The sequence below is a fragment of the Pollachius pollachius genome (genome assembly GCF_949987615.1).
Source record: "Pollachius pollachius genome assembly, chromosome: 18".
Classification (NCBI taxonomy): Eukaryota; Metazoa; Chordata; class Actinopteri; order Gadiformes; family Gadidae; genus Pollachius; species Pollachius pollachius.
Genome location: NC_136951.1, coordinates 4784462 through 4798872, shown reverse-complemented (window position 1 = coordinate 4798872; position 14411 = coordinate 4784462). Strand labels below are relative to the sequence as shown.

Genomic DNA, 14411 nt, shown 5'->3' with positions numbered 1-14411 from the left:
TCTTCCGGTGCACCCTGATTAAAAAAATAAAAGTCCCCTCTGCCCACTTGACCGTTGACATCGCCCAGATCGAAGACAACAACAAATAGGAATAAATCAGACAGCAAGAACAACGATACAGAACCCTGTCGTTTGTTCCAAAACCGATACCTCATATGGCTCATAGCTGTCACGCTGTCAGAAGCTGTCAGAATACTTTCTTCTATGTAAGAAAAGTATTTTGACAGCTTCTGAGAGCTTCTGACAGCTATACAAAAGTATTCTTTAGTTCGTTTATTAGTTCAACATGGTACAATTAGAACTATTTATACTAATGAATATATTACATGCAAGCTATTTATAGTATAAAATTATATATATATATATATATATATATATATGTATATATATATATATATATATATATACACATGTACACAAGGGCGTATGAACCGGTGGGGATGGAGGGGACGTGTCCCCTCCAATATCGGAGACAGGCGCATTTGTCCCACCTAAAAATTATACCGGATCTGTCAGGTTTCCGATATGTGTCCCCCCCCAATGTTAAACTCACTCCTACGCCCCTGGATATACATATACATATTTATGAACTAGTCATCATTGCAACACATTGGTATCGATGAGAAATCACACACGATACACTGGGACTTTTATCTTGAAAGCGGTTTCAATACGACGCGCAGGACACGGAAGCGCGCGGACGATCATCAACATACCCATCATGCGCATGCGCAGTTATAATATTTGCCGTCAGACATGGATGTATTATAAGCTGTTAAAGAGCGTAATCAGATCTCCACACAACATGCCTTGAATACCAGCGACGCGCTCTTGCGTTCTTGGTAGGCGAAACAAACAAGTAAATAAATGAACAATCAAATAATAAAAAAAACAGTAGACGAAGCCTTAGCACCGTATCGATCACAGCGACTCGTGTGGTCCTGTTGTGTCGCCACGGTTACTGGGTTCAATCGGGGTAGCGGGAGAACCGATTCTCCCGGTTAACGGGGATGCCACGGCTGAACAAGACCGGCCTCCTTGCGGTCCTGGTAGCGGCGAGCTCCGCCTTCCTGCTCTTCCAGCTCTACTACTACCGCCAGTCATCGGTGAGCACTGAGCACGTGAACCCCCGTGGTCATGATCTCATGGTGGACTTTATAGTGTCATAGTGGACGTTATGATTTCATGGTGGATGATATGATGTCACGGTGGACGTTATAGAGTCATGGTGGACGTTATAGTGTCATGGTGGTGGACGTCATGGTGGACGTTATAGAGTCATGGTGGACGTTATAGAGTCATGGTGGACGTTATAGTGTCATTGTGGACGTTATGATGTCATGGTGGATGATATGATGTCACGGTGGACGTTATAGAGTAATGGTGGACGTTATAGTGTCATGGTGGTGGACGTCATGATGTCATGGTGGACGTTATAGAGTCATGGTGGACGTTATAGTGTCATTGTGGACGTTATGATGTCATGGTGGACGTTATAGTGTCATTGTGGACGTTATGATGTCATGGTGGACGTTATAGAGTCATGGTGGACGTTATAGAGTCATGGTGGACGTTATAGTGTCATTGTGGACGTTATGATGTCATGGTGGACGTTATAGTGTCATGGTTGGTGATTTGTCATGTATGTGTATGTACCAAGTTATGCTATTTTCTTTTTTAATGTATTTAAAATAGAATGGAGGAAACACTTCACGGCAGAAAGACAATCAATGGGTGAGTCATCTATCTACCTGTGTGTCTTGTCTCTCTGTTTGTCGGACTCTCTGTCTGTCTTTGTCTACATGTCTGTCTCGTTGTCTATCTACCTGTCTTTCTGTCTGTCTGTTTAGATATCTGTTTGCCTGTCTGGCTGTTGGTCTTTCATAAAATGTGTCGTAATGTGACGTACACCCCCTCTCCCAACAGGAAGCGCTGAGGCGTGTGATGGCTGTGGCCCGCAAGCTGGCCCTGCCCATCTTCCTGGCCGACCCAACAGCGCTGTCTCTGATTGGCCAGACAGGTGGATCGGCGGGCGTTGGGCGTGGCTGTAGCATCCTGTGCACCGGGAGGCCAGTCACTGCCTTCGCCGCCATCGCCGACCACTGGAAGTACGATGTGAGTGGGCTCAGTTTAAACTTAGTTAACAATCATACCCAGTATTATTATTATTATTATTATTATTATTATTATACTGTTGTGAAATGGTATCTTAATGCCAAGTAAATGCTTGATATTAGCTGTTAGCACTTTAATAATACAACCACTGGCAGTCCTCAAACGACTGCGGTGATAAAGAGTTATGTTAGCTCACTCTGCAGATATGGTAATGTATTGTTAATTCAGCAGAACATGTGTAGAGAACTTAAAGCTAATACTTGCAAGGATTTTACAAAAGATGTACACCTATACAAACGACTACTCTATCATAACTGAACCGTAACTTGACCATAACTTTACGATAACTTTATCATTATTTCAAAATAACTAAACCGTAACTCTACTGTAACTGTAGAATTAATTACCATAACTTAACAGTAACTCTACGTTAACTTTATGGTAACCTTTATTGTAATTTTGTCATAACTTTATGGTAACGTATCATAACCATTCCATAACCATTGGTGGCCCAGCGGCAGGCTGTTGCCACGGCAGCCAGTCAGAAGGGCCTGGAGGTGGAGCAGGTGCGCGGTCGTGACCCCCGGCTGCTGGAGGAAGGGGCGGAGCTGTCGGCAGCCCAGATCCCTCTGCACTTCCTGTTCCGCTCAACCCATGGTCACATCGTCCAGGTATTCTTTCTCTCTTTCCCACCTCGCTCACTCTCTTTGTCTCTATGAAAAGTGAGTGTTTCTAATTTTTTGGTTTACTGACATGAAAGTTATATGCAAAAAATAATCCATTGCATACAAATAAATAACAGGAAAATGTACATGAAAAAAACACAAAAATAAATATGTAGAGAAAGAAACACAAAACAACCAAAAACTGGAAAACAACAATGAATAAAGAATTGTTGTCCCTTACGTTATGGCAGTGGTAGGTAAGTTGGCCTTGTAGCCATTTATTTTCTAAGCCTTTAGGGGGCAGGACAGGACATAAAGGGAGGCAGAAATCCCTTGTTGTTATGAACATTCTCAGTTGAGTTTGTATTCTACATACATTTGAGGGCAAGTCCAAAGCAGAATATAATAAAGGCCTTCTATGAAGATATATTACCAATTATATGTTAAGGTGGGTTCATTTTAGCAGACAGACATCTAGAAGATAAACTAGAAGATGCGTTTCCTGCAGAAAATGCATTAAGTGCTGTAGTGTAAGTATGATTAAACATATGTTTATATAACTACATATTTTTAAGATGTGTAGAAACGTTGAAAAGGTGGGATAAGTAGTATTAGTATGATACAGTAGTGGTATGATAAGTAGCATTGGTATATTACAGTATTAGTAGGATACATAGTAGTATTGGTATGATAGAAGTATTATTAGTAAGATAATAACTTAATATTTTTAGGAAAAGTAGCATTGCACGTTTGTAAAGAATAATATAGGAAGAATACTAATGAAGCCTAAGGAAAACAAAAGTGAAGCGCTGGAAATTTGTGCATTTAAGAAATACATATATTGCCAAAACAGAGGATGGCAGTTCCAATTTTCTAAAATAGTTTATATTTGCTGTGCCCTGTGAGAAAGCCTTTCTCTATAGTCTCTCTCTCTCTCTCTCTCTCTCTCTCTCTCTCTCTCTCTCTCTCTCTCTCTCTCTCTCTCTCTCTCTCTCTCTCTCTCTCTCTCTTCTATAGATAGATGGATGGATGGATGGATGTGGGTATTTCTAATAAGAAGAGAGTGTGTCCACCTCCAGGTGGTGTTGCTCTACCAGAGGAGTGGGGGCTATCTGTGGCACGCCCCCCTGCGGTTAGCACCCAGTGCAGACCGCAGCCTGGCCCCACCCAACGCCCTGCCCTACGGACGCCACGCCGGGGCCTATCGCAGGTGACACACATTGTTTCCTACACCTTCGCTATAATGTGCATCGATATAACACAACCTGTAATGTTGTGCTTTCTTGGTTCCCAAATCTGCGGCAAGATATACTTTCAAACGTTTCCCTCAAGCAACATTAATTACAATATTCGCGCAGCGCAATAAAATCATAGAAGAACAATACAAAAAGATGGAATAAGTGTCAGGGTTAGTCCAAAGTGAGTCAGATTGATTCGATGCACTTATATTTGTTAGATTTATGGATGCAGACTAAAAAAATCACACCGATTACAGAGTTCTCAGCTCTTAAGAATAAGAACGGAACAGAATAAGAAACATCGGGAAGAACATGCGTACAGCTAAGGTGCATCTTTATGCAGATGATACAATTGTTGCTTTGCCTCTTCGCTGAGACAGGCTGTTGATGAGCTCCAGACTGCCTTTAAACATTTGCAGGCCTAATTGTATAACTCAAAGTTGGAAAACCAAATGTATGTTATTTTCCAGAGCCTGCTCCCAGAGCGTAGTTATTGTCAGCTTTCATACCTCAATTGTAAGAGTCATCCCATGAATCCTTGGGTATTTAGTTGGACGAAATCTCTTTTTAATTTAGCAGTGAGGAAAACACTTGTTCAGGCTGAATTCTTAAGTGTTCTAGACCAGCGTTTCTCAACTGGTGGGTCGCGACCCAAAAGTGGGTCGCGGACTCATTTTGAATGGGTCGCGGAGTGTAGAAGAAAAAATAAAATAGCTAAAAATATTACCAGTGATTAGGCCATCTGATTAGAGATGAGATTTTAGGTTATTTTTAGTGAGCCGGATAATTTGGATCAGCTCACCAACAAGAGCCGGCTCTTTCGGCTCCCAAACGGCTCTTCAAATGACCACTTATACCTTTTATAATTCAGCCAAATGTAGCCCGTTTTGACTTATGATTCCTATGTGTCGGCCTACATATCACTTTAATTACTAAGTTCAGCACTACCTATCTCTGCGAAAGTGGCTTCTCAACTTTGGTCCAGCTCAAGTCCAAGCAGAGGAACAGGTTGGACGCTGAACATGATCTGAGAGTAGCTCTGTCAACCATCACCCCAGACTTTGAAACAAAGCACAGGAGACAGGAAAAAAGCACATCCCCAACTATCTGAAAAGCTTCACTGAACACTTGTTGAGTAAAAACAATCCGTTTACTAAGCCAACTTGAAGATTATATTTGTGATTACAATTGTGTATGTGTGATTGTTTTAGAGAAATAAATTTGCTAGTTTTTAATAAAAATGGGTCGCGACATAATGACCATGAAAAATGTGGGTCCCAAGGCCAGATCAGTTGAGAACCACTGTTCTAGACAATCAAGAAACTTGTACACTCACTAAACTCACTTACATCATTTGACTTTATTATCTGGTTCCCCGGCCTTCATTAAGCCTCAGGCGACAGCAGCAATGTTTACAAAGCCATACTGGGCAAACCCTATTCATATCTGGTGTTATTTCATGGATAGGAAGTTACACAGATGTCATGTGACGACAGCTGTTATGATTTCCACTCTGCTGGCCGGCCCCTATACCGGGTAGCCAGGATGGGTTTGAACTTGTTATCGCGGTATTCTCCTATGTTGTGGTCATGGAAAAACCTCTATAACACACGACAGCATCATGAGTTTGTCTCCCTAGGAGATTTCATAGCTCTGATCAAATACCATGGATCTGAAGATTGCAATTGCTATGCATAAACTGGCAATTGTGTCTGTCGCCTCTTTTATCGGGCTCATTTTCCTAAATTGTTCCTTGTCCGTCTAGACATGCGTTATTCTATGATTAACTCTATTACCTTTAATAGGTCTACTAACTACGTTAGTTACAGTCAGTCAAGATGTTTAAGTTGTGAGTTGTAGTATGGAATATGGAAAGTAGAAAACGACACGTATTAATTCCACTCGCACTGTGTGTGTGTGTGTGTGTGTGTGTTTGTCTAAACGTCTCTGTGTATATAGGCCAGATCTGGTGCTAACGGTGCTGGATGGACTGGATGTACAGGTTCCACGAAACTCCTCCCACTTCCTGACCCTGCGAAGCGAAGCAGACTTCATAGAGTGCCGCCACAAAGAGGCCCGTGCCTTCTACCAGGTGTGTGTGTGTGTGTGTCTGTGTCTGTGTGAGAATCTGTCGTTTGAGGCTATGTTTTTACTATGTTTCCCCCCCCCCATCACACCTCCCTCTCAAACAACTACCGTGGCCTGTCCTGGCCTGTATTGTTTTATGTGAAGGTAGGTATTTTCATATGGCACCAAGGATGATTTTTGACGGCTCTAGTTCACTTTATCTAAATCACTTTAACCAGTCACATGGGGTAATCTTTGTCACAGTGACCATGGTCACTGTACGTTGTAGGACATGGTGGAGGTAACAGCCTTAAACCTTTTTACCACACACAGCCCTCTTATTCATTCATAGTGGTGAATGACATTCATAGATCTACTACTTTTATTGAATAAACTAATAAGGGTTGGGTTTCTAAGAATCTTATATTTCACCACGGTGTGTGTCCGCTCGTCTGGCCACGGTTGATTTTGAGGACTGCGTCCAAGAGAGGTTTTACCCCCAAGGACACTTATAGTAGAACTCTGTGGTGTGTTGGGAGGACTCATTCTGAGGTCACACCCACAACCATATTATAGTAGTTCTAAGTGTTCTAAGGAGGAGGAGGTGTGTAGCTAATAGTATTATTCACCATTCAATTTCGAATACTTTCAGTGCCTCAGGCATTTTTATTGGAAGGTCCCTGTAATTGAGTTTTCAGCCACTATGGTGATGGGGAACTCATCAGGGCTCCAGACTGCGACCTCCTTGCGTCCACCGCAAGGGCCTGACGTGCGCCTCCCAAAAATCGTAACCTTCGTCGAGGGCTGGGATTGCTCCGCTTACTAAAACCCGACGCAGAACCATAAACGTTCACAACTGCGTTGAAGCGTCTGCATGGTCATTGCGTTGCAGGAACGTGGGACCATAAAAAGGCCTTGAGAAGGATAGGGAATGGCCACTGTTAGTGGCTAATGTGTGGAGGGGGAGGGTCCTAGAGATTAAATATCGAGCGTGCGTAAATGTCTCTGTGAGTAAACTATTGACTCGTTTTTCCGACCTGCGGCTAGTGTGCCGGTGCCTGTCCTGCATGGGTCTTATTTTGCAAACCCGCACCCGCACGTACCCGCAATACTTAAAGGTCCCACGACATGCCACCAGGGGTGGGTTGATTAGCCGTTGAAATCTCTCCCTTATGACATCACAGGTGGGCGTGTCGACCTAGATGTGTGACGGATAGATGAGCAACGTTTGCTACAGTCCACTGGGTAGGCTGGTAGACTGACTTATCCAGCACACATTTAGGTGGACACGCCCACCTGTGATGTCATAAGGGACAGGTTTCCAAAACGGCTTGTAACGGCTAATCAACCCACCCCTGGTGGCATGTCGTGGGACCTTTAAAACCGCATCCGACCCGTGTTCCGACAGTAGCGCGAATTACATTCCGCACCCAACCTGACCCGCACCCAAAGGAAAATTAGACACATTAGATGGAACGCCGGGGAATTACACTATGTTGTGCTTGGCCTGGTGCTTTAGATTGCTGTGCAAATGAAGCACATCATCCACTGTTGACGCTTTTAGTTGACTCCTCTGCTCCTGAATAACATATCCAGCACCGGAGAAGTCTCGCTTGCAATCGCAAAACCCGCTTTCGTCCCGCGCTGTTCAGGCGTCCGACCCGACCAGCACCCGTGTCCGACACAGTACATTATTTTTCACCCATTTCATCAAAATTGTGCGGGTCACCGAACTCGGTCAGGACTTCATGTGCCATGAAGGGCTTTTCACACGGGAGGCGTTTGTCGCGCCTGCTGCATTCTCAATGGACAGGCAGGCGGGCAGAGAAGAGGCGCAGCTTCCTGTCAATCAGCACGACAAACGGGCGCACTCCCGTGAAACTGTCGCTTCCGTGCTCGTCGAACGCATGTGCGCACACGTGGAAACAGCCCATGGGAAACAGTTGACATAGATGAGAATCACAATAAAATGTGACACTGAAGAATTTATTATCAAAATATGTATTAGTAATACAGTGGGAAAAAAAATGACCAAACCACATTGGCATGTTGATTTACGGTGTGTGCCCCTAAAATTTCTGGTTGTGCCCCTAAAATTTTCAGTTAGGGGCCACAGTGCTCCTAGTGAAAAAAGTTAGTCTAGAGCCCTGCTCATGTTTTTTTTTGTATATCTTTAATGTTCAATTCAATATTCTCTGCTTTTTGTTTTTATTTTTTCTAGGTAATTCTTTATTGGTGTTAATCTGAACAGAATCTGATCGTGTTCAATCTCTCCGTCTTTACAACTAGTTTTCTACGCTCTCTTACAGAGAATGTTCCAGTGGACCAAGAATGGACCACTTTCTCATTTGGGCATGTTTTCAGTGCTACTGATGTTGCTGTTGGCTTTACTTTGTAATTAAAGGGATTTGCCAATATATCTTTAACTAGGCGTTTGCCTGTCTTAACCAGATTCATATTCATGTTGTTGCATCCAGGCAGGGTGGGTAAGGGACTATTCTGAGCACATTGGAAAGTAATTAAAAACAAAGTTTTCCCCTCCCATGAACAGGAGTTAGGCTAGGGTAACTCTGGGAGTCAATGCCAGAGAACTCCCCTTCTGGTTATACGATGATGAATTTGGAATTAAACAGCTGAATCCGGGTAAAACCGGGAAACAATTTACAAATATCTCGGCCTGTCCCTTTTAATGTTTTGGACAGCCTGAGCTATGCCTTCAATAGTGTGTGGCTATTGATATTCAGGAAACACCTCTGTCCCTGATTTAGTCTCTCCGCTATTCATTGCGTCTTGGTATTGTTCAGTGCTTTCTTGGGTCCATCTGTAGGGTCTCTGTATTCTGAACACCATAGTGGGCTTAGTGTGTGAGAAGTTTGTTGATGGAGAGAGTGATTTGGCTGGGGTCTGATAAGGGGGTTGGGGGGGCTTGACTGTGAACTCGCTGAAAAAGTATGGGACCATGTCTGTGAAGATGTCATCTACAGTGCTGTTGCTAAGGGATGAGCACTAACTTTATGTTATGGAGTCCCCTATAACATGACCATTCACAATGAGGAGACTCAGGCTTCAACACAGTTGTAAATGATCTTTACCTTTTCTGTTGATAGTATCATGTTTATTTCAAGGAGGCAGATTAAGGCCCCGTCCACACGGGCGAAAACAATTTTTTCCCCTCCGTTATCCTTTGCTGCGTTTCACGAATATTTCCGTAAAGATGGACTCATGCGAAAACTCATCTAGCTGTAGAAACCACCAATAAAAGAAGAAGGCGAGGCGGAGAAAACAGTTTTTTAACCTTTTAGATTGAGCACAAAAATACTTTTTAATGTACAGTTGGAAATTTAATTTACCAAATGGCTGCGTTTAAAGCTACAAAAATAATACAAATCAAACAAAACAAATTAGGCGGAACTCTAACGTTCCCCTCCTGATTACGTCATCGTTTGCGCATCTGGCGTCCACACGAATCCGAACACGAAAACGCATAGTGCCGTTTTTATCTTATCCTCCCTGGGACTTGGTTTCAAAAAAGTGTTTTTTCGGCCACTGAAAACACCGGATCCGTCTGGACGGTCGGCCAAAACGCACAAGACGTATGGTTTACGTGTGGACGGGGCCTAAATAAGCCATAGGCGTTTAATTTGGAGTAAATGTTTCTTTAGTACCTGATACATCAGGTTGTGTTCCAGTCCGGGCATTGAAGTCACTATTTATGATGACGTCATCCTTTCCTTGGTGTTCAAATATCTGACTCAAGTCAAGGAATATGTCGTCCCTGACGTAAGGGGATTCACATGGGGGGATGTAGACAGCACATGAGCATGTATCCTTATCAGATATACCATGAACAATCATTTCTCCGTTCGCTGGTGGCCAGTTAGTGATCAGCTTTACACCATGTTTATGATTAGTTTAAAACTGTTCAGACCAAATGCTGAGGAGTAGAGAGCCAGGATATTACAAGAATACATTTTTAATTAACACATTTTTGTACAAGAACATGAAGCCAAGCGAGACAAGAAAACAAATGAATAAATAATTATTAAACATAGCAAATGACACAGACAGTTAAATGAAGATGTTTGCAGATGTCTTCAGATCAACCATTGCTTGCTCAATCTGAATACATCTACCACATCCAGAGTAAATATAAATGCTTGAGTTTATGTTAATTCCCGTGATGTAGAATCTCTTTGTTATGTCGGGATATGTATTTGTACAACCCAGTCTGTGGTGGATGAGTTGGCTCATTAGCAGTCTGCTACACAGGCTGTTGATCCTGGAGCTGGGAGCCGGTCTAGTCAGAGCAGCAGAGGCCCGTGGAGGGAGGGGGCTCTTCCTTCAGGCTCTCTGGGTGTGTGATGCTGGAGGCCCCTGTTGGGGCTAGTGAGCAAAAGCATGGGGGCGAGCACTCTGCCGGGGCCGGACATGTCCTGGTTATCTTTGGGACCTGTACTGGCCTGCTGGGATGGCTGGAACAACTTCTTCAATGATCCCATATCATGCTTTTTTAGGGTTCATAATTGCATTTGGGGGTACGACTAGAATAGGGTTAAATGCCTGTATGTTATAATACCCCTTATTATTCTCATACTGTTCATTTCTGCGAAACCTATTTCAGTGTCTTTTCAAAAACGCTCTGTTTTGTATGATGTTGCTTTAAGGCCCGCCTCCAGAGTATCCCAGTCTGCTGTGATTGGTCGAACACTTTTGCGTGTGTGTCGACAAATTCACACCCACGAGAAGTTGTAAACATTACGGGTAGTCGGGGAGGCGGGACTTCTGCCCTTCAAACCTTACGGAAGTAAGGTTTGAGGGCAAACAATATGTTTCACGCACTTATTGAGGGGCGTGCTCTGTGCGAATACTCCACCTGGCTCGGACTTAGATTTTTTCTAGCTTAGCAGACGTTAAACATGCATACTCAAAAAGCAAATGGAAAAGTCGAAAAATAATGATATCACCCCTTTAAAACGTGTGTGTGTGTCTCTCTCTCTCTCCTGACCCTCTAGCTCTACCCTGAAGATGGCTCTGTGGAGGCAGCAGAGTTCCGGAGGGCGGCTCGCTCCGTGCTGTCGGTCGCCGCCCGGACCCTGGACTCCCTTAACGTTCCCTTCTGGATCAGCAGCGGGACCTGCCTCGGTCCGTCCCTCTGCTGTGAACCACGCCTCTTTCTTCTGTTCGCTGCACCTCTCTCTGTTAACTACACCTCTCTCTGTTAACTACACCTCTCTCTCTGTTAACGACACCTCTCTCTGTTAACTACACCTCTCTCTGTTAACTACACCTCTCTCTGTTAACGACACCTCTCTCTTCTGTTAGCTCCACCTCTTTCTACTGTAAACTTCACCTCTCTTCTGTTATCTCCACCCCTCTCTACCTCTGTCACTACTGTTGACTTCACTTCTCTTTACTTCTCTCCACTGTTAACTACACCTCTCTCATCCTCTCTCCTCTCTCTCTGTATTAACCGATCGTGTGTGTGTGTTTTAACCGATCCCCTCTCTCCCCAGGATGGTACCGTCAGTGTGGGTTCATCTCATACAGTCGTGATGTTGACGTGGGCGTGTCCATCCGTCACTATCGCCCCGACCTAGCCACCGCCTTTGCTAGCGCCGGCCTGCCCCTCAAACACAGCTTTGGCAGGGTGAGCCTGCTGGCCGATAGATTGGCATGCTTATTAGACAGAGCTCGGTGCTCAGGCTCATTGTGCTATTGTTTGTGAACCTGCTATGCTAATAGGCTGAAGCTAGGTCACCACAGACTGTAGGCAAAATGTGTAACAAGTCATCAAGTAAACTACTGAATTACTACTTTATGGTAGGGTATTTGAATCGCCTGGCAAACCCAGTAACTTCAGTTGGGGCTGTTCTACTGCTAAAAACAGTTTTGAGCAGTAGAACAGTATAAATACAGTATAACATGTATTCTGTCAGATACAACATATGGTAGAACCGTAGCAGTCCACCACATGCTGGCACCGCTCAACAACTTCTCCCTCCTAATTTTGCTCTTGTGTTATTTCACCTTATTCCCGCTACTGTAATGTGAGCCTGATGGTCGGCCTCATCAGCCTCCACACAGCTCTTCCACTCTCTCTTGGTATCAGTGCTGATCCTGGCTCTTCTCAGATCCCCTCTGTGTTCCACATAATGATGAACAGACCCTGGTAATAGAATGGGACCCGACCCGGACCCCATTGACCATAATGATTATACGTGGATCCTAGCCCGTACGGGCCCCTGGTCAATGTTTGTCTGTCTCTCCAGCTATAGGAGGGGCTGATGTATGACTGTCTCTCCAGGTAGAGGACAGTCTCAGGAGGAGGGGCTGATGTATGAAGGTCTCTCCATCTAGAGGAGGGGCTGATGTATGACTGTCTCTCCAGGTAGAGGACAGTCTCAGGAGGAGGGGCTGATGTATGAAGGTCTCTCCAGCTATAGGAGGGGCTGATGTATGACTGTCTCTCCAGGTAGAGGACAGTCTCAGGAGGAGGGGCTGATGTATGAAGGTCTCTCCAGCTATAAGGAGGGGCTGATGTATGACTGTCTCTCCAGGTAGAGGACAGTCTCAGGAGGAGGGGCTGATGTATGAAGGTCTCTCCAGGTGGAGGAGGGGCTGATGTATGACTGTCTCTCCAGGTAGAGGACAGTCTGGAGCTGTCTTTCCAGTCTCCGGGGGGCGGTGTGAAGCTGGACGTCTTCTTCTTCTACCAGGAGGAGCGCGAGGGAGTGAGCGTAGTCTGGAATGGCGGCACGCAGGCCAAGAGCGGCAGGAAGTTCAAGTTAGACACACCTGTCTGTTGGTCTTACCTTACTGTCTGGCGGACCTACCTAGCTGCCTGTCTTATCTACCTGTCTTTCTGTCTCAAGGTATGTGTTTCCTAGTTTCAAACTCTGCTGGGCAGAGCTGGCGGGCGTGCGTGTGCGTGTTCCGTGCACGACCCTGGACTATGTGCGCGCCAACTACGGGCACGAGGCGTGGTCGTCCCCGGAGACCGCCTGGGACTGGAAGACCTCGCCCGCAAACGTGATGGAGAACGGAGTCTGGCCCCGGGGGGACTGGGGCCAGGTCATCCAGTCCTACTGAGATACACAGCATCAGATACAGTTCATCACACTGCATCGGTTATACCGCAACATACTGCCTCGTAATGACACGGATACACTGACTCAGTGACGCAGACATACTGACTCATGCTGACTCAGACACACTAACTCACACTGACTCAGACATACTGACTCATACTGACTCAGACACACTGACTCACACTGACTCAGACATACTGACTCATACTGACTCAGACACACTGACTCACACTGACTCAGACATACTGACTCATACTGACTCAGACACACTGACTCACACTGACTCAGACATACTGACTCATACTGACTCAGACACTCTGACTCAGACACACTGACTCACACTGACTCAGACATACTGACTCATACTGACTCAGACACACTGACTCACACTGACTCAGACATACTGATTCATACTGACTCAGACACTCTGACTCACACTGACTGATATACTGAGCCTTACTGACTCAGATAAACTGACTCACACTGACTCAGACATACTGAATCTTACTGACTCAGACATACTGACTCAGACATACTAGCTCACACTGACTCATACTAACGCAGTATTATAACCAACTATGCCAGACATGCTGACATGTTCCATCAAAGACGACAGGACCTTGCTAAAACATTTTTACAGTATTGGCCGCGTCAGCCGGACTTTATTACAGATAATTTCCTCCATCAATGCTAATGGCGTGGGCACAGCTGTTTTTAATTTAATTTTTGTTTTTGCCTTTATGCTGCTGTCAATGTGAACTGTTCTGACGTGTTCATCTTGTTTCATCTTATTAATGTCATAAGAAACAGTCATTTGTTTTGCCCCATGCTAACGATTAATGTCACTTCAAGCATAAATGTTCTTACAAAACCGACTGTTTTAGTTTTCATTGAACAATAAAGTTCCGACAAAACATTGTTCAAACAGGAAGGGTTTGATTGTTCAAAGGGTGTGTTTATAGATTCTAGTTTATAGATATTCAGATTAAGGTTCAAGTATTTATAGAGTTAATCCTGAGGGAAGTGTTTGTCCCAGCAGCTCTGCTCCAGCCTCGTGAGAACATCCTGATCTCTGAGCTGGGGAATAATCAACTGTATTATAACTGTTCCCACATTCTGTAAAACATATCCACCAGCACCTCCTCCTTCACCCAACAGCTCCTCCTCCTCCTCCTACACCCAATACCTCCTCCTACACCCAATACCTCCTCCTCCATCAGCTCCTCTTCCTTCACCCA

The 14411-nt window shown here is 44.6% G+C and overlaps 1 protein-coding gene across 1 annotated transcript; it reads left to right on the top strand.

The window, feature by feature from the left end:
* Positions 1-751: 751 nt before the first annotated feature.
* On the top strand, positions 752-14041 carry fktn (fukutin). The gene is made up of 10 exons (XM_079755544.1): positions 752-1106; positions 1696-1734; positions 1927-2115; positions 2631-2786; positions 3860-3990; positions 5978-6110; positions 11098-11227; positions 11599-11732; positions 12727-12869; positions 12958-14041. Exons 1-10 carry the CDS (start codon positions 1011-1013, stop codon positions 13172-13174), a joined length of 1368 nt encoding a protein of 455 aa, XP_079611670.1. The 5' UTR covers positions 752-1010; the 3' UTR covers positions 13175-14041.
* The last annotated feature ends 370 nt before the right edge of the window (positions 14042-14411 follow it).

Excerpts from the sequence above, each read along its gene's own strand:
- fktn (XM_079755544.1), top strand. The coding sequence starts at position 1,011 with ATGCCACGGCTGAACAAGACCGGCCTCCTTGCGGTCCTGGTAGCGGCG. Across the intron at positions 1,107-1,695 it reads ACTACTACCGCCAGTCATCG|AATGGAGGAAACACTTCACG; the intron begins GTGAGCACTGAG and ends TATTTAAAATAG. Across the intron at positions 12,870-12,957 it reads AAGAGCGGCAGGAAGTTCAA|GTATGTGTTTCCTAGTTTCA; the intron begins GTTAGACACACC and ends TTCTGTCTCAAG.